The sequence below is a fragment of the Ornithodoros turicata genome, chromosome 2, assembly GCF_037126465.1.
Source record: "Ornithodoros turicata isolate Travis chromosome 2, ASM3712646v1, whole genome shotgun sequence".
In the NCBI taxonomy this organism is placed as follows: Eukaryota; Metazoa; Arthropoda; class Arachnida; order Ixodida; family Argasidae; genus Ornithodoros; species Ornithodoros turicata.
Genome location: NC_088202.1, coordinates 111,779,246 through 111,799,652, shown reverse-complemented (window position 1 = coordinate 111,799,652; position 20,407 = coordinate 111,779,246). Strand labels below are relative to the sequence as shown.

The 20,407-nt window shown below is 44.4% G+C and overlaps 1 protein-coding gene across 1 annotated transcript in view; it reads right to left on the bottom strand.

Annotated features, from left to right (window-relative positions):
* Positions 1 to 8,691: 8,691 nt before the first annotated feature.
* LOC135383955 (protein turtle homolog B-like) overlaps positions 8,692 to 20,407 on the bottom strand; it is a 214,160-nt gene continuing 202,444 nt past the window's right edge. The window contains exons 8-13 of the mRNA XM_064613226.1: positions 16,350 to 16,655; positions 11,065 to 11,193; positions 10,505 to 10,532; positions 10,290 to 10,393; positions 9,922 to 10,055; positions 8,692 to 9,521 (exon numbers count right to left, since the gene is read on the bottom strand). Of these exons, the coding sequence (XP_064469296.1) occupies positions 9,243 to 9,521; positions 9,922 to 10,055; positions 10,290 to 10,393; positions 10,505 to 10,532; positions 11,065 to 11,193; positions 16,350 to 16,655 (980 nt within the window). The 3' untranslated portion in view covers positions 8,692 to 9,242. The remainder of the gene's footprint in view (positions 9,522 to 9,921; positions 10,056 to 10,289; positions 10,394 to 10,504; positions 10,533 to 11,064; positions 11,194 to 16,349; positions 16,656 to 20,407) is intronic.

Sequence of the window (20,407 nt, the reverse complement as noted above, 5' to 3'; positions counted from 1 at the left end):
ATACCCTGTATACCCAGGAAAGCTTTCACATCTGGAGAAACATATCACTCAGTCACAGAAATTGTTTGAATGAACGCTTTCAGAACACTGGAACCGTCGTCTTGTTCGTTTCACGACATACGTAACAGTGCCTCACGTACGTTTGAATTTCAGAGTGAATACGGGTCCGGCAATAACACTCGGGTATACGTTGCGTCGTTCCAACGATCCCCGACTGAGGCTGATGAGTGATGTCAACAATCCGTTTCCTCAGCGAAGGAAGAGGCATTATCCTTGGCACTCTGAGCAAGCTACCCCCTACCGAAGTGATCTCGTCGCCTAGTTTGAGATATGAAAAAAGTTGCTGCTTCTGATTGTCAAGGTGCGGGTCAGACCTGCCCTGTTATTCCACTGAAAACATACATTTCAATTTCTTTCATTTGGAAGAAATAATGAAATAAATCAAAGACAGATAGCCATGTTATTCGTATCGTTTAAACTCATGGCGATCTGCACGCGTGAAGAGTGACGAATATAGTCCGTATAGATCGTAAGTTGCGTCATCTCTTGCGTCGACTATTTTCGATAGCCTGAAGAATAGTGCCAATTGTTCCTTCTGCGGTATTGATCTGCTGCCACTACATATTTCGCATCGTAATCGCGTGGCGGTTCTACTTGGCTGACCATGCTCCCTAGTAAGGCGTGTATTGTTTTCGCACAATAGAATTACTGAAAAGCAAAAAAAAGCAAGAAGGCTCTATCACGAGAATACATCTTTTGTTCTACTCTGTTCAAGACCTCTGAAGCATACCCGCTTTTTGCCACGGCGTTCCTTTCAAAATCACCATGCGCGCAAGAAAAGACCGCTTCGTGGCAGAAGACAACGGGGAGGAGTAGCACACTTTCGCAAACACACTGAGAAAGAAAAAGTGAGATACGCAGTAGTCAGTGCTTTTCGCGTCTATAAGAGCTATTTACCTCAGACATTGTCACGCGTAGGTGACAGTAGCTCGATTGTTTTAGACTTTCACAGTGTTACCCGTCATTTGACAGCCTGAGCGTGTACAGGGTTGATATATATTTAAGCGTAATAAGCTAAGAAATGGAACACGTTATATATAAACAGATTATTTTTGTTCAAGTTCGAGTCAGTGTGCTAAACTCGGAATATTGTGTATATATACGATAGAGCTTGATGGATTGTTCCCCTCGTCTATAGCCTTAAGTAAGTTTCGCTCGTTCTGATTATTGCTATTAGGTCTCAAGACCTTCGAACAAGGCATAAGTGATTCGTTGTCGGAGTAACTTACAACGCACAAGGAGCAGAGCAACGATGCATTGAATATTGCGGATTGATACAACACCCACTACGATAACACGCGCCGCAAATAAACATCTCCCTCAGTGCATCCGTAAAGATGTTTACGGTAAACGTTGTGTGAGGGTACGAGAAGGTCGCGGGAAGTATGGCACACATGCCTAGAGGGTGCCTCGACGGCCGGCGCCGCTCGCAGGGTGGAGACACCTTCGGGCGCGACGGTGCTGTGAAGGAAATCATTCTTCTGAACTAACTTCCCTTTATTTTTAGACGTGTAGAAAATTCAGCGAACCAGTAAGGAAGCATGAAGCGAAGTGCCTGAGGACGAGAGCCGCCGATATTTCGAACAGAGACTGTTCTTCTGGGCCCAGAAGAAGAACAGTCTCTGTTCGAAATATCAGCAGCTCTCGTCCTGGGGCACTTCCCTTCCTATTATTTTTGTTAATCTAGGACTGTCGCTACTGTTAAACTCCGGTTCTTGCTTGAGCCATTCACAGACGAAGATGTTCGAATTACTGTATTGTTAGGCAGAAAGCCCAGACAGGTGCCATTGGAGAAAGGGTTTTTAATAGCAGCCGGAGAGGATGGAAGCCGAGACCAGAATGAATTGGGAGCGGTCTCGCGCGATGGTCAGAGAGAGCGATGGCGATGATTCCGATCGCTGATCTTCCTTACAGTATTTGCTTGGGTAATAACAAGCCGTCACACCGTTTGGCTGACCCTCTCTTCTCTTTCCCCCTTTGTTTTATTTCCCAATAACTATACCCCCCCCCCCCCACCTCCTCGGCTGCGACAGGTGTCATTCGTGAGTGCGAGCAAGCCCTCGACATGACATCACTCCAAGGACCACGACATAGGCCAGCGGGCTCCTTCGATCGTTGGGGATATAAAACTGAAATTGTACATTTTTGCAAAAATGTGCAAATCTGTGTAATACGTGCGTATACAACGGCAACGAGATTTAAAAAAAAGAGAAAAACTCCGTGATCAAGAGGGTCGGTTCAATTTCTACAGTGAGTATCGATACTTTCAGCAGAAGTCAGGCTATTCAAGCGACGTATTGGCTTACTTCTTGGGTGCCAAAGATGGACTGGACGCAATTGCAAAGTGATGGGTATGTGGTAAAATACTAAAACGCCCCTGTGGCTTCTATCTCATCACAAACATCTCAATATGACATGACAAATCACCTCAAATCAACATCTCAAATCATCAATATGACGTGAACCATTCTCCAGGCAAAAGAACAATCAGGTGTTTTGGAAGCAAGCCTTAACATTAAACAGGTTGCGACAGGTCATCCCACGTTATCCCAGACAAACGTAAAAAACGGTTCTTCGCACCGATGTCAACCTGCACTGAAAGTTTCACAGCGATGAGGGTAATAGAAGCGGTGAAAACGGGCACCGCAAATAACGAAACTCATGCGCCTCTGACATCACAGCACTCGCCGGCGCCAGCGAGGCAGCGCACGAGAAGTCACGTGCTTACGGCTGCCAATGGGAATGGACTCAACTCTGAGCTCTGTGACGTATGCGCTTTGCTCGGGAGTGCGTCCGAGGGCTTGTATCTCCCTAGATACGACACGTAGAAGAACAATTATTTGTTTCTCATTATTCTCACGTGCTGTACAATGCGTACATGATGTAATGAACCACATCTAGGAAAGTGTCCCAACTCCTTTGAGCAGCTGGGGGGATTCCCGCGTGCGATTGCCTGCCAGGTTTTGATACTTCAGCGATTCAGTTTTGCAAGTTGAAGCTCATTTTTGTCCTAGCTGCCAGTGTGCAATAAATCGACAGGGTCTATACATGACGACTGTTAGTAAATTTAACCCTCCTATTTGAGGGTCTCGGGACTTGTCGTCAAAAATCTCGAAATCCCGAACTGAAAAACTGGCGGGGCTTCCCAGCACTGGGGCTGCCAGACGTGTATCGGTGCAGAGGAAGGAAAAGGAAAGGAATTATATTGCAGGATCCTTTTGTGAATGCCCGAATTTGATTGTGTTCCCAAAGCATTGTAAAAAACAAAACAAAAAATGAATAAACCCCACAAAAAATTCATGCGAAGTTGCAGTGTTATTAGACACAATAATTATGGTCAGTTTCTCGAGAGCGAAGGGAAGTATGTTAACAGCCAGATAACAGAGCAAAAAAGAAATAAAGGATCCAATCGCCTTGCACTGGATATTAATCGCTTTGGCTCAGTTACAAATACACGCGTAGCCACCTCAAGAAGTGGATTTTTGTGCAGATTGCAACTCGCCAACTCTGTGTCGACGTTGGCGTCTCTGAAACGACGAAATGGTGACGTTGGCGTCTCCAAAGAACAGCAGCAGCAACATTTCTATTTTATTTTCTTTCTTTTCTTTGCAAGTTCATTGAACATTTTCCTTACCGCAGGGAGAATTTTGGCAGGCTATTTTCTCTCGCATTTAAGGGCCAGAGAGAAAGCAGTCTTCTGCCGGAGGGACAAACATGACCCCAAGATCAGCCTTTATTTTCCTGCCCATTCCCTCGTGCTGTGTTGGCTCTATCCTTTTTCAGTATACGGCAACGGCGTCAGCACCTCAGATGGAGCCGATGTTATTATTGCACCGAGCTGCTATGTCTCATAATTACAAAGTCCGTTAGCCAAAATTCATGAAGACAACGACCCAGAAGGATGCTTGTGCGGCTATATGGGTGGCCCACTTGACCTAATATATATCGCCTTTTATTGTAATCGAGAAAAGGCATTCTCCATTTTGTAAAATTCTGTCCATGGTTAACTGGGACACCCTGCGCATGTGCATGATATATATGACGTGATGAACCATTTGCCGCCACTACGGCGATTCTCCGCCCCATCACATTTGTGGAAGGGATGAGACAAGGACGACAATGAAAAGAGTCCTCTTATACAGGGTGTCCCAGCTAAATGCGAACATATATATTTTTTTTAATATATATTACTTTTTTTTAGATGAAATCAATTGCAATATAGCATATGCTGAAGGGCACTCCTTAGGAGGGAACTAGCAAAGTCCTAAGGCAATGTCTTAGTTAACTTTCAATAATTCATTTTTTAATTATGAAAGCTACGAAGTTGTCTCAATGAGAACATCTGTTTCCTTCTGTCACCTAATACCGGAGCCGTTTTCGGAGCAAAAATTCCTTGGATAGATCGCCTGCAAAATTTCGTGAAGGAACACCATTTCTTTCTTTATTTGTTCATTGCGCATTTTCGGAGACCTTCACCCCCAATGTGAGAGGGTGAAAGAGCACACTATCGGCTCTAGCGTCCTCGAAAAAGATGAAAAGAAAACAGAAAGTGCAACCCAAGATAAGGGCAGTTCCGATAGAGTCACCGGATACACTTGTCTCTTTGTTTTGTTTACAAAGCGGGAATGGGCAGCCTTCACAGACTCCAAACCTGCACTTCAAGCAATTGAAAATTCGAGCATACGAGGCCCATCCGCATCCCTAGTCACAGATGTGTTAATGGCTTACCACAGTATCTACGCAGCAGGCCGCAGGCTAGTTCTCCAGTGGGTTCCAGCCCATTGTGGTGTCGTGGGGAACGAGCAGGCCGACAGCGCCGCAGAAGCAGCACTCTCGTATCGGAAACGGACCAGCATTGTTCTTCTGAGAGGAGGCCGCCGTTCGATTCTCCGACGCCTAGTGACACCCCTTGCTTCCCGCCAATGGACAACCGACATTCTTCCCCCCTCTATGTTGAACAGAGTTGATCCAACGCTCGCTTTCCGCATGCCACGAAACACCTCTCGTCAAGATGCTGCATTAATCCACCGAATGCGCCTCGATGTGGCCTTTACAGCTCAGTGGCGTTACAGCTTGAGACAACTTGACTCTCCCACCTGCTGCTACTGTGGTGTTCTTCAGGATCTGGAGCATATTCTTCTTCATTGCTCCCACTACCAACCTCACTCTCACCGTCTCCGAACCACACTCTCCGAGTCTCTTCGTCAGCTGGACTCTCGCCCCTTCTCCCTATCGAAATTGCTTGGTCCCTGGCCTAATCCAGCCCAGCAACGCTATGCGCACAAAGCTCTTCTGACATTTCTGTACACCATCGGACTTCGATCGTGATTGTGAAGGGGCTCGTTATTTTATTCCCCACTTTCCACCGGCAATGGGGTAGAGTATCGCCTGTGGCGATGAAGCTCCCCACTCTCCAAAGCCAAAATAAGTTGTTGTTTTGTTTTGTTTCCGCAAGTTAAAGCTCATCTTCGACGCATGAGGCGGCACTATGCTCCTTCACCCTCTCACACTGAGGTTAAAGGAAAGACGTGTCTCCGAAGATGCGCAATGAAGAAAATAAAGAAAAAAATGGTGTTCCTTCACGATTTGTTTGTGGACGATCTATCGAACGGTTTTTCCGTCCTGAAAACGGCTCGAGTATCAGGAGACGGAAGGAACAGATGTTCTCATTGGGACAAATTCGTAGCGTTTATAATTAAAAATTTAATTATTGAAAGTTAAAACATTGCCTTAGGAGTTTGCTAATGCCCTCCTAAGGAGTGCCCTTCAACATATGCTATATTGCAATTGATTTCAACTCGGAAAAAGTAATATATATACATTTTTAAAAAATATGTTCGTATTTAGCTAGGACACCCGGTATAAAGGGTCTTACCGAGTAAATGTCTACCCGCGCAGGCATGACGACAACCAAAAGGGACCTCGTCTGCTTATACTGAAAGGCAGTGAAGACGGAGACGTCTCAGCCTGCCAAAGCGACACGTCGCCGTCTGGGGAGCTGCGTGTCAACTGCGCCTCCCAACACTGCCATCTTGGTTGTTTTGAGTACGGGAATCGCACGTTTTGCGTTATAACTTCGCATTGCGGTGCTCAATCACTTCGACATTTCCCATGATTGATTGTCCTAAACAGCTTTGTACGAAGACAACACAATGTGCCACCTGCATTGAGTAATTGGCGAGCACGGCACGCCAGCGCGGGTAGACTTTTACAGGGTAAGACCCTGTATATAGTTATAGTTCGTACATTACACCGGTCCGGGACTTGAACTACGCAACAAGTACCTAGGCCCTGCCACTGCGCACGAGTTTTCGCGATGGAAAGGGATGCTGATTGTCACGGTCCATGAGCAGCCACCGCGTCACATTCCATGCATTGTCTGGTCGTCGCCAGTCCCGTACGCGTAACAAAGCCTCCCCGTCCTCAGCCAATCGTGTTAATAAGCGGAGACCTTTTGCTGTCGCCGACATGAAATTACCTGTGCGAGGGTTCGGAACATGAACGCCGACACCTAGGCAGTTGGTATCGCGCCATCTCCAGGACAAGTCGCACACCTCAGTGGCGCATCGGGCGCCTCAGGACTGTACATCAGTATAGGGCTGATGAAGTGTCTCTTCTAACCTGTACGCGACTGCGTCCCATTTGATCTTCAACTTCGGATCTCTCGTTGGTGTTGTGCGGACAATCTCTGACACGGTCATCGGTTCGTTCATCTGTTCATCACTTCACCGCGACAAAGGACACTCTTCTACCACGAGCACCTCAACACTGGACACTCCTTCAGCCGCATGTTCAATGTCTTTTTTTTGTTTATGTTTCGCAACGCCACTTTGCTAATTGAGTGGTCCTAATTTTGTATCAGTAGTATCACGTGTCATAGTGCCATATATAAATGATGTTAATGGAACGAGTGTGTGACTGGCATTCTTTGATCGGGTGACTAGTTTTCCAACCCAACGTCATCCCGGGATCATTCGGCCTCATCGGGGTCTAGACCTCGCACCTGTGCGTGCGACACTGATCAACTCGTTGCAGGTCACTTACCGTGAGGGCTCTCTCTCGTTCATATGTCCTGCAGATAAGGGCGATGTGGTACACAGGTCACCACGTACTCCACAGGTAGAGCAGAGGCCGGATGTACCAAAGCCGGGCCGTTGTTTCAAAGCCGGTGTAAATGCCACATTAGGTCTAATGCGGTTGAAAATAGCTGTAAAGCACAACGACATTTGTCGAGGAAGATGAAGGGACATTGTGGGGTCTACTGAAAATTCCCGATGTCGCACATTTCCCTCCTGTAAAGCGTGCTTTGTCTGCCTAAGCGCCATGTCTATGAACAAAGCGCACTTTACAAGCACCTAAACGCTTCATTTCATGAGGCCGCTAAGATATTCCAAATGCGCTTTACTAACAGACAAATATTTTTATCCTGATCCTGTCGATGCACTGAAGCGAGACATTTTCAGCTTCTCTCTCTCTCTCTCTCTCTCTCTTTTGTATCTGGTTCTGTCGTGTCCAGCGCGTTGCTGCCAGGATATGCTGCAGACTGTTTCGCTTGTCTTGCAGGATGTACCAATCCAACTACTACCCGTCACTTTGCGAGGGATTTTAAAGTGAAACGAAAAGTTCAGACAAATCAGATCAGACAAACGTAATCTTCCTGGAAGAGTGCGCCATTGAATCGCAAGGATCACGTGGTGATGATGATGGCTGGGTGGCGACTTGCTGTTGTTTGCTTCACCCTTAAGGGTAACGTCGCCACCGTAGCCGAGATTCGACGAGGTTCGAAGATAGGATGAAGGTTGACGAGTATGGGTCGATCTCATTTGTGTCGCTCATTTTTGCAATTAGTAGGTATCAGTGACATTAAACGTGGAGTAAGAGCCTTTGCCCAAGTCCTATTTTCTGAAGGAAGCGGACTAGGCTGTGAGTTTTCGAGAATATTTCGGTGCAATGTGCCTCTGGGATGTGAGACGTCGTACAAAGTGCCATGTCTGCTGCACCCGGGGAATTTCTCCCGCACTTCATTGTATCACAATCCCTTATAGGATGTGTTTGATAGCTTCTGTTTGCTGACAGCGCCTGCAGTTTGAGTTGTCCAGGGAGCCGATCTTGTGCACAATTAATTGCAAATTAGCGAATGCGTGTCCTGTTGGAACCAAAAAGCGAATGGTTTGTGTGTTCTGGGGATGTCTTTTCAAGGGGAAATGTAGGAGGTCATTACCGCAACGAATATCTCGTATGCGCAACAGAAGCGGACAAATCGTTTTGTCGCATTTGAAAAATTTCATGTCCATCGCTTTATCTGTGATAGCGTGACTGCAGCATGGCTACACGATTTCAAATAAAAAAACTTTAAGATTACCTTATTCCGAAGTGTCTTTACATGTCATTTGTCTGAACATTCCACAACATAATTGTAGTTAGAAACAGTACAACTGTTTCTTTACTGATACTTTAACGTCTATCGATGATGTACGTTGTGTCGAAAGTCGCCTTTACAGTACATATCACATGTTCAATAAGTCTATCCCTTCTTAACATATTCACAGAGCACATTCACGTAACCAGGTTATTATTTCATTAAAATTTTAGAACTAGTAACTCCTACTTATATATCAAAAATACGTCTTTATTGTGTGCGAAGAGGAGATGGTTTCGTACACGAAAACCTTAATACTTTAGTGACGCTCACCATATTCAGTTACCAGGAATGGCACATGTATTATCCTTCGCTTCTGCATGCTGTTTTAGAAAGCACAGAATGCATAAAATGAACTCCGCAGTGACGTTGAGTTCGTACCGTGACGCGCAGCGCCATGCTGAGGGAGTAACTGCCGTCACTTGCCACAGCACTTGAAGGAAACTACGCTGGTCAACTAATTTCGACACACGAAGATTACACAAATCAGTCAGCGTGCCCTTGCGTCCAATAGATCAGTGTACAAATGTCCCTTCTTGAATCAGTTATCACGTTGAACAGTTTTTTTTCGTGGCTGGATATGCTGCCATTTGTGCGTACTCCTGCCTCACGTGCTGTCACTCCAGGCCGCTCAGGCTGTGAGGCCTAGGTACTTCACGCGCACTGCTGCCCAGTTGGTTTCCGATCGTCGCAGAAGTATTGCAGAACTTCTAGTCTCACTTAGGATTTACTATGTATTAACCAGGAATACATAATATAATGGCTAGACTGTACTCTCCATTCGGTTTCCAGATGGTGCCGGCGTTTCACTGAATGGCGTAGATCGGACGCCTTCTTGGAGACCAGCGTCCGCCCTGGTTCCAGGTATCTCGTGTCCGGGAGGTAGAGGCCTCAACGCCGCAGTTCTCTTGAAGTCAACGTTCGCGTACTCTGTATCTTGTTCACTTTGAATCTTCAGGTGCCCGGCCGCTGCTGTATCCGAGCTAAGAGCTGGTTTCTGTACAGGCAGCTCCGCGTAGGACATCTCATAGGCGCATGGGCCCTGGGCATAAAATAAACACAATGGTGCAGAAGCATCATGCGTCCGAGTGAAACGAAAAAGCTATGCAACAATGATGTGCGACACAGATTTTAGCTTGCGGTTGGTTGATTGATTGATTGTGATATCGTAATCCTAGATTGAAATGATATCATTTTTATTATGATTATCATTATATATTATCTTGTTTGATGTTTTTATCATCTTTCATGTTATATTTATTGCATAGAAATGAAAACGTCACCACGCCAGTGGATCTTAAGCATCCGCTGCAAGGAATCAACCGGAGAAAAAGAACGAAATAGAGCTGTAGGAACTTGGTAACGTTACGCAAAAGCAAAGTAGTACTCCCTTGCAATCATTCCTAGGGTGCACATTATCAGACATCTAAACACATGCGTACCACGTTGCTTGTATATTTAGGCTCGTAACAGGCACCACTTGCTGAATTATCCTTGAGCTGTACGGTCAGGTTGTAGTATGTCGACATCGGTTCCTTTAAACACGCCATCCGCTGGTCAACCTCATCCTCTTGTGCTGCAACATCGAATCCATGCGAAATAATAAAGAACAATGAATATAAAAGGATTGAGCAAGCCAGCTGGCGTAATCTTGACGTAGGCAGCACATCCCTGAGCTTGGTGTGTTGTACGTTTGTTCGTTCGTCCTTTCGTCTTCACCCCAAACTCAGGGATATGCTGCCTAAGTGAAAAACAACGTGCTCTTGGGGCCAGGCAAAGAAGTAAAAAGAAACGTTCCTCACTTACTTACCAGAAAAATGCGTTTTGCTGAGAGGCGTTGATGGGATAATGTCTGGTCCCTTCTCGTCAAGCTCAACATATTCGTCGATACCTTTCTTCATCAATGAGGTATGCCTGTAACACGAAGCCTTGAACGTGAAAACAACACCTCGAGGGCTCACAACCGCCAAGTGCGCACTGGTTTTATTATCCCGCTTCATAATATTTTAACAGACTGTAGCTTACTTGTCTTCCTTCTTGTCCTCTTTATGAACTAATTGTGATCCAGCGGCATGCGAAGAAAACCCGCACCTGTAATACCTGCACCACTATCTTTTAGAGAAATATAAATGTTGACTGAGCGAGCATTGTCACACTCATTAGCACTACTCATTCGTTCAATGAGTAGTGCTAAGGAAGCTAGGAACATTTTATAATTTTGATCACAGGAGGTTTACATTACGACATAATTAATAACAACATACTTTGAACTTAATAAGCACTAATTTTCATGGGTAAAATATAGGGGTACTTTCGACAAGCTTTTCAGTGCCAGATTGCGATTAGGTTTAAGAGCTTGGTCTCGTCTGTCCGTCGCACATGGTTCACAAAATGTCGTTCGTCTTCGTGGTTTCGTCTCCGCGGCCAGTTTTCATTACAATACAATGCAATCCCATTGAAAGGGGAAATGTGTTGTAGTCCTGGTACGAAGCCACACAAACGAATGCATCATCACCGTTTTAAACTCAGTCTAGCCCACACACTGCTTCGAAAGCTACAATGTGTCACAGAGAAGCAACTGGTACCTTTGGCGTTCCCTTGTTGACTGTACCTCAAACAAAGAAGGATGACCACGACAGCGAGAATGAGTGTGAGCACGATACCAGTCAGTGCCCCAACCACTGGAGCAATGATACTTATATTTTGACTTCCCGCTGAAAAAGAAAATCACCTACATTAGTTTAACGCTGACCGGTGACACTGAATTAGCTGAGCAAGCATGTGTCACAAACACTGCATCACAACAGAATAATCGCAATGTCGAATCAACGTAGCAGTACCGTATTTAAGAAAACACCACAAAGTTCAATTTCTTCTTTTTTCTTACAAATAAACAAATAAACAAACCACAAAGCTCTACACTGTGGAGACGTTCGGAAGGGACTAATGTTGAGTGAGCATTCCGAACATTCGACATAAATACATATATGAATCTCTCTCACTCAGTCACCAGGCACGCATTTGCAGCGGAAATACTTCTTCCACTACCAATTTAAAATCTAGCGGGGGGGGGGGAATTTGTTTATTAAGAAAGAAAAAAACAAAGGAAAAAAATCTAGCGGGATCGCTAGTGTATAAGTAGCGAATACCGTATCGGCGCAGCAGGCAGCGCCACTATCTACAACACTCAACATAGCTCATAAATTGTAAATATCGTTTTGAGGCGCTGTCCATGTACTGACCCTTCGACGTCGTATTAAATTTTCCTACAACAACACTACCTCCTATAGATTTCAACACCGAATTTACGTGTCGTTGGGGATGAGACTTTTCCACTTTCGTTCATTTTCTGTTCATTTGATATTTCTGTTTATGCTTGCCTGTTCTCCACGTACTCTCGTCTATTGCATATGAAAATCAGTACTTTATTTTATTTCTATTCCGCGGTAAGGTGGAAATCTACTACAGTTCTTGTTGCACCGAATAAGGAGAAGAAAAAGCCACAGAGGGTGGGACCTGGAACTTTTTATGTGTTACATAGTATGCATGCATATTACTCGAGATTTCTCAGCCACAACATTAAGTGAATCAATCATATTTTTCCTCGTTCTTTCACATCGATGAAAGGTAAGGAACGCTCGGTACCTCGTATAGGAAGCTATTCGTGCATCAGACATTGATACATGGTCAGAGAGGCAGACCACATACGTGCATATTTCAGTGGTGTCGTTGCGGAAGAAGAAATATTGCGCCCGTCTAACGCCTCAGGCAAAAGTATCTGACGGAAAGCAGGAAACGAGGAACAAACGACGCGCAAATGCATTCGCGAGACGGGCAGTAGATCACTTTTATCAGCTCAGGTGATGGCAGCAGTGAATAGCTTGTGGATTTAAAAAAAATGCGCATGTCACCATCATCTCCTTCAGTTATTTAGTTTATTTCCTACCGGCTGCTGCTATTAGGAAGGACACCCTGCAGACGTCCACCTTCTCGGTTTCATCGTTTACCGTTCTAGGAATGACTCTTCGTGGAAGTTACGCTACACAATCTGAGAGTGCAGTACAATCGTAAGTTTTATGAAATTGAACGCACAAGCGCGTGGCGGATAGTCTTGTCCGCCACTTATGGCGACGACAAGCTGCCGCTGCTGAGTGGGAAGTGCTGAGATAATTCTGAGTGGAAAGTGCGATGCGGCGCACCCCGTGTGTTGCAGCCACTCCCGCCTATTTTTGTTGCTGATCATGGAAAGCGACGTTGTTACGTCCTGGTATCACAGCTGGATTGGGGCTCTGTAATTTTCGCGATATGCTTGGACAACCTTATTTACTGTCTTCAAAGCGCGTCCAGTGAAATGACCAGACCTTCGCTATCAATACCCCTTCATCCTTTCTGTGAGAGCGCTACTGTTTTCACCGTGAGGCATTTTAACTTCATGCGTGAAAATCATGATGTGCATGACGGTGGGTCGGCACTGGACAGAAGACTTATACGCTTCCATATGTGACCGCTGAGCTCCGTCACAAGCGGCCGAACAGGTTATCTGTCACGCAGACCCGTGTTTGCTTTCATGAAGCTCATGTAGTACATCACACCTAAGTGAACCAAAGTTTTCTTGAATATTATTCAGAAACAAAAAAAAAGAACAGAATTAGTTAACGTAGGACCATTGTTTTGTGTGTAATTTACTAATAGGAATAACCGGGCTTCCAATCATTCTCTATTACTAGTATTACTACACATCTGAAATTGAGTCACATGACCCAGTGCTTTCTTGGGTCCTCATAGAAGGCATCTAGAAGCGATCAGGTCTCGCTTGCACAAACATTCAAAGCTGCGCAAGTTAGCTTCGGTAGTTCTTTCTGCACGTGGTACTGTCCTCGACGCTTCCCTTTCTTACAGCACTGACAAAGCTACCGGGGGCAGCACTGACGGATTGCCTCTACATTCGTGCAAACGGGCCCAGATCCAATTCATGTAATAGCTATACCGCCTCACAACTATGACCTCGAGGTGAAGGTTATCCACAGTCTGTGGACAAATTAATATTCGGTTTCTGATAACTAGGTGCCGATTGTTCTTCGCCCGACATAAAACACTAAGGCTCATTTCCATAAGCCTTAGTGGAATATACTTAGTGGAACAACAACAACTTTATGTTATGACGATGATTGGGGCCAGGATACCAGCACATATCTTGATATGACTGCGGAATTAAGGGTTGTGTAATTAATTAATTGTGGACACTAATGATTGTAATAATAATAATCCATATCAACTTATTGTTTGATGCGCTAATAGCGATGTAAATTACATCTTCAACTCGAAGTTCACATTGAACAACAGTCCGCACAAGAAGCCTGCGCTGGATCAATCACACATGAGGCACACCGTGGTATCCGAATATCGAGAAATTTGTAATGTAATATTCATGAATAAAAAGCAAACGCAAACCGCTCTGCCAAACTAACGCATTATAGAATGAAAAATGCGATGAAATGGTGAGCATGAGAGATCGCACGTTGAGAGTTTAGAACTAGCTGAGCAAAACTTTCTTCGTCATGGTTTCAAAGCATGGTTTCACTTTCTTTTTTTTTTTTTTTTTATTCAGGCCGGTCCGTCAAAGTAGATCGGACAAAACTTTGCAAAGCCGCGTGATATGATATCCGTTCTCGAACATGGGTAGGGCATTCAAAGAAGATTGATGACCGCTTTCAGCGGTCGCCGTTCAAGTCTCCTACTATTGATAGCGAAAGACCACGAGACTCAGCTGCGGTATTTTTGGTGCCTTGTGACCGTAATCTTATGCGACGAAAAATATTTTTGTCGCCACTGACCACAGCCCTTTACATTTTGAGTACCATTTGAGCACTTGTACACAGCGTTTCGTGAGGCATTCCGCACTTTGCGACACGTCATCATTGCTGGTACTAAGCTTCTATTGTCGGACCCCCCTGCAGTATCGACCCGGGCGTAGGAACTCCACAATCATCATACAAAAATAAAATTGTTGTTGATGTTGTTGGACACAGCAGTCGATATCAAAAATAAGATCAAACTTCACGTCGAAAACCTAACATTGAACTTGCATAACTTAACAATCGGTGACTGGTCATATTTTGAAAGATCGATTAAGTAACAAAGCATGTACAGGCCCCGACAAAAGTTTACGGAACACGCGAGCTGCGTACTTTTTTTCCGGTGCGACACCCTAGCGGCAGGCGAAAGCGGGCAAGTTTGGACGAGTTAACTGCTTCGGAGTGGTGAATGAAGCTGGAACCGTATTGCGCGTACTTCAGCGGGAAAACGCGTGGTAGTACGCTGGGCGCAAAATTTCACGCGGAGAACTGGTTTCCAGCGCGTGCTCGAGCGCGCCAGCAGCCTCTTGATATTTCACGCGGACGGCAGGGTGGCAATCACAGCGTGGCATGTGCATCACCTTCTGGTTCTGCAACCCATGGAAACCGCCGCGTTTTGATTTTGACGCTGCATCCACTTGTATGGTTGTCATGGAAAGCCTATCAGAAACGATTGTCATACTTCAAGATAAGGAAAGGTAGAGTGAACGTCCTCGCTGTTGGGATATTTGAATTAAATAATACTGAAACGTATTGAATACGGCCATGTAGGAAGAAATTTAAGCGACACTTGATTGCTGTGCGTTCTGTGGTAGCGGTGCATGTGTCCGCTTCTGCCAGAACCAGTTCACCGTATAACCTTCTTTTTGACGTCTAATCGCTTCCTCTCGCACTGAAATGTGATTCCTGTACCAAATAAATATAAATATATTTTCTGTATGTATTTTAGTATGTTTTGCATTAGTGCATATTGCACATGTACTGACGACACTGCGTGAGCTCTTCACTTCACGGCTACACTTCATCTATGAGGTTCGGTTTTTCGTCAGCGTGTTTTCGTCGATGGGTTTTATGCGCTGGAGGCTTTACGCCCTGAAATACGCCCCATGCAGTTCCAACATGAGTGCTGCTACAGACACACTGCCGTATTTTCGGTATTGCTTCTCCTGAACGTGCTCGCGAAGTGGGTTGGATTTCACTGTAGTGCTGTCCAACGCCACGTGCCTGAAAGAGTGTAGTATATGTGAAGTGTCAATTACCTCTTATATTTAATCTGATCACCACTAAGTCCCGTAAAGATTCAATTGTCTCGATGATACCTCTTGTTTATTTCGCCTGTCAGCGCGTCGCTGCTTTCCCCACTGAAAGCAAATACAGTGGCGCAAGTCGGTGGGGCGTTTCCAATAAAAGCAATACCGCGAGTGTTTCCAACATGACTCATCCTTATTATCCCAATGATAGCAGCGAGCTGCCAGCCTTTAGTATCTTTCAGTTACGTGGTGTTGGAGAACACTGCAGGGAAATCCAGCCCACTTCTCGGACGCGTGCATTCAAGACTAGCGATACCGAAACTATCGCGGTGTGTCGCCAACAGCGCACGCATCCACCCCTCCGAAGCAGTGAACTCGCCCAAACTCGCCCGCTTCCGCCTGCCGCTATGGTGTCGCAGCAGGGTAGTTTCATTTTAAATCGAACAACGTGTGAAAGTCGTATTTTTTAATTCGCCCAGAAAAAATATATGTTAGAGGACAGCGCAAACGACGCAAATCGCGCCACGTGCGACGCTCGCGCGTGGAGTAGTTTCCGCGCTGTTCGATTTAAAATGAAACTACCCAGCAGCGAAAATGTACGCAGCTCGCGTGTTCCGTTAACTTTTGTCGGGACCTCTACGTCAGGTTGTGTTGAACAACAAAACAGCCTTTGCTGCATAATAATTGCAGAATCTGCACGAAACACACAGCTGAAACAAGCTAACGTATACAGATGATGACTGTCTATAGAAAAGCATAACCCACCTGTCAGTTTTTCAGCAGGTCGCAACGTGTTCACCATGACGCGATGCGGAGTTCTTCGACCTTTCGCATTCACCGAGTAAACATCCACCCGAAAAGTGGTACCTCCTGGCAAGCCCTCAAACGTGAAAGAAGGGCTCCCCGTAGAAGACGCATTGGCTAGTAACACTCCAAAGTCTGCGTCGTACACGTCTGCCTGATATGTTACGGGAGATACCCCGCCGTCCCAGGCGTCCCAAACACACTCGAAAGAGACGGCATCTTCTGTGGCGTTCACCTGAGTGCAGTTACTGACCGGCTCGGGCGGTCCTGAAAAGTGACCATGGCAAGAAATGAGCTGGTTGAGGCTTGATAAGAGCCTTGAGTCTGTTAGTGTGAGTAACACATTGATATTGCCTAGTGGGAAATTTAGCAAAAATGGCGTGGTCCCGTGCTCATAATACACTGCATTTGATGGCAAAATGCAGTAGGATATAACGATATATTTTTTTAATCGATAAAACCCCCGTGCTGGGTAAAAAAGGGACGAAGGACGGTACTACAAGTAAAGACAAACAACGACTGCACAGAACTGCCAACCAAATATTTATTTGATCAAACCAGGACCTTTTATACTCTCCTCTCCTCCTCTTCTCGTGCATATGTTTCCACGAGTATCACCGCAAACATTCTTCCCGACATGAAGGTTTTTTTTAGGTAAATGTACTGGACGCTCAGTAACGCAATCCCCCCTAATCGTTTGATTTCTTTGGATTCAATGAACAACAAGGTTCCTTGTTTTCTACTTTTAAACAGTACCATAGCATTTTTAAATAGTGGCTCACAGCCTTCACAATTTTTCGTATGCTCCCCCAATTTACTGTAAGTTTTCTTCAAATTAGTTCTTTTAGCCTAATGTTAACGGGCTAACACAGGCTTGTAATTGTAAAACGTAGACCCAGTAGGGGAATTAAAGCAAAGTCCAAAAAACATGTTTGAAGAAGTAGGATTAGAAAATTGCATTACTTTGAGAAGAAAAAAGGTGCAAGTAGTCTATCTGGAGGCATTCTTTACAGTACAATTACATAAGGAAGGTTTTTCTTTGTCGAACAATTATGTCTGAGAGGGGAGCATGGCAAGAGTAGCAAGTTCTTTTTTACAAAAGAAAATCAAGAATCTAAATGTTAATGATCCATTCGAAGTAAAAAAAAACAGCTCTATGAACGCTATTGAGTTGCTTAGAGAATTAGGGCATGAGAAAATTAAAATTTTCTCGTTAGACGTTGTACATTTGTATTATAATACCCTAACAGACGAAATGTTGAAATGTGTCAGAAGGGAAATTGAGGAGTTCGGAACGGCAAAATTTATAAATCAAACAGGATGTTACGCCGGAAATTTCTTGGAATTATTGAAACCATATATAGAATCAACAATGATTGAGGTCAATAAGAAAGTATATAAACAGAAAAAGGGAGTCTGACATAGGATCTAAGATCGCACCTATCTTAAGTGCTTTGTTTTTAGCGGAAATTGACCGGAACATTGTTAATGAGCTAAAAAATCGGGGGGGGGGGCGGAAGTAGTTGGCGTTCCCAGGTACGCGAATGATTATCTGACTTGTGCAACACATGAGGTTCTTGCAGTAGAAGCGAAAAGACTATTCCAGGAAAAGGGGAAAGGATTGCAATTTACTTTAGAAGAGTCAGGACATGGGATTATCAAATTTTTGGATATCGCAAATTCAACAAGGGGAAGTGGGTATCTGTTGGGAACACACACAGAGATGCAAATAACCTCTAATCCCGTTTGATTTATATATTTCAAAAACAGTAAAACATGCCACCGCATATTATGCGATTTTTAGTTCTTTAAGCCTGTCTTGCGAGCATCGGATGGAAAGAAGTTGTAAGAACCATATTGATAGATTAGAAGAAGCAGGATTCCCGATAACACAGTCCATCAGGTTTTTCAGCACGTAAATGATGGAAAAGTTAAGGAAGGATTGGATATAGATAAACGTAACTTGAGTGTTACACCATATGTATATAAGGCTGGCCATTCATTATAGATTTTCTAAGCATTATGGGGTATATGTAGTACCTGTGGAACGGAAATCGCTTAGTACCTTAACGAGGAAAGTAAAAAAAAAAAAAAAAAAAGGTTGCAAAATGAACCATGAAAATAAGTATATCAATTGTCATGAGGGTGGAACTTATAGGTTACCAACCACTAAAATGTGGTCAAGTTTACATAGGCCAGACAACCAGGTGTGTGAAACACTAGGCTGAAAGAACATGTGGCTAATTTGTGAAAACCTATAGTACATTGGCGGAGCATAACAAAAATTGTGAATGACGTCACGTCAGCCACTATTTAAAAATGCTATAGTACTGTTTAAAAGCAGCAAACAAGGAGCCTTGTTGTTCATAGAAGCGAAAGAAATTAAAAGATTAAAGGGGAATTGCGTTACTGAGCCTTCAATACATTTATCTAAGAGTGTTGATGACTTCATACCGGGAAGAAGCTTTCCAGTTATACACATTGAAACACCAGCACCGGAAGACCTAGGAGAGGAGAGTACAAAATGTCCTGGTTTGATGGAATAAACCTTTGGTTGGCAGTTCAGTGCAATCGTTGTTTGTCTTTACTTGTACCGTCATTTGTCCTTTTTTGCCCAGCGTTGGAGTTCTATCGATTTTAAAGTGAGTTACCAACCTGCCTAGATTTTAACTTTGTTGGACATCAGATTATGACACTGGCAAGTGTTCGCTCCACTCAGTTTTGGGGTGGGTTTACAGACAATAATGTAGTACACAGTAGTTAGTGGTTATTAGAGTCTAATGCGAAGCCTTCACCCCAATGCAATTGTGAAATGGTGATAGTGAGCATAGCGCAGTTTCATATTACTTCCAGTTCGAATTCAACGGCAGTTCGGGACAGTTCGAATTTCACGGCGTCTCACCTGTTCGCAACGATTTAAAATTGTAGTATTTCAAATGCCATAAAGGACAACTGGGATTCCCGGTAATATTATTTGCTTCACAAACCTTAGATTAGATGCTTAAATTAAATGACCTAGCCAATTTGCCCAGACAACGCCTTTCCTTCCCACGACATGAGGAATGACGTACAAAAGCCTCTAAACCCGAAGACAGATTCTGAGAATTGGCAAAAGCGGCGCACTCTTCACCACAAATGCACAGATTTATGCGGTTTTCTTTTACCAACGCACATAGACTTCCGCTTCTGCTGCACACATTGCCTAGAAACACACTTGTATTGTGTGCATTGAAATCATTCCTAATAAAAATTTACCAATTATTGCCATGTTCGCGTTATGCCCCATCTTTTCCTCAAGCTCAGGGGCATGTTGCTAACGTCCAGTATACACCGCGCCTAGCTTGCACATTATTTTTGCGTTAAATATTTTTTTCAAGCGTGTCCAAATACGCATACTGGACCACGCGCCTTTGTACATTCGCTCATTCAATGTACAGCTCGCATCAGCGTTAACCTGAACGTCATGCCGGCGTGCGGACCTTCGTAGTGCTTAGGGGAGACCGGGGGGAGTTGTCCCAGTTTTTACTTCTATCTTTGCTGTGACGAAAAGTACGGTCTTGAGGCTGAAGAAATTAATGCTGGATTATAGTGTGATCTTTTGGCAACACAACGTACATATTAAACTGAAGCTGGCTTCCAAAACCAGTCTATAAGAGAGATTTTCGCGGCATGTTGGCAGATGGTTTTAGGTTGGTCATCAAGTGTGACAATATGTCCCAGTAGCGGGGCAGGTTGTCACACGGGCTGGGGCAGGTTATCTCAGTTGCATTTTCCCGGAATATCTATTGTGGAGATGTACCGAATGAAATAACATTGGAAGTACACATAGAAAACAAACTAATCGAGCAGAGAAGAACCTATTATCTATGCCTTACATATTATTTTTCCACGTCTCTCCTAGCTGTACAGGATTCATGCAAGCTATAGTCATTACTGGCTGGTAGACCAGCATTGTAAATGTAAGAAGCGGCAGTAAATTATTACACGATCTCTAAGATGTCCTAAAAAAAGCTACTGAA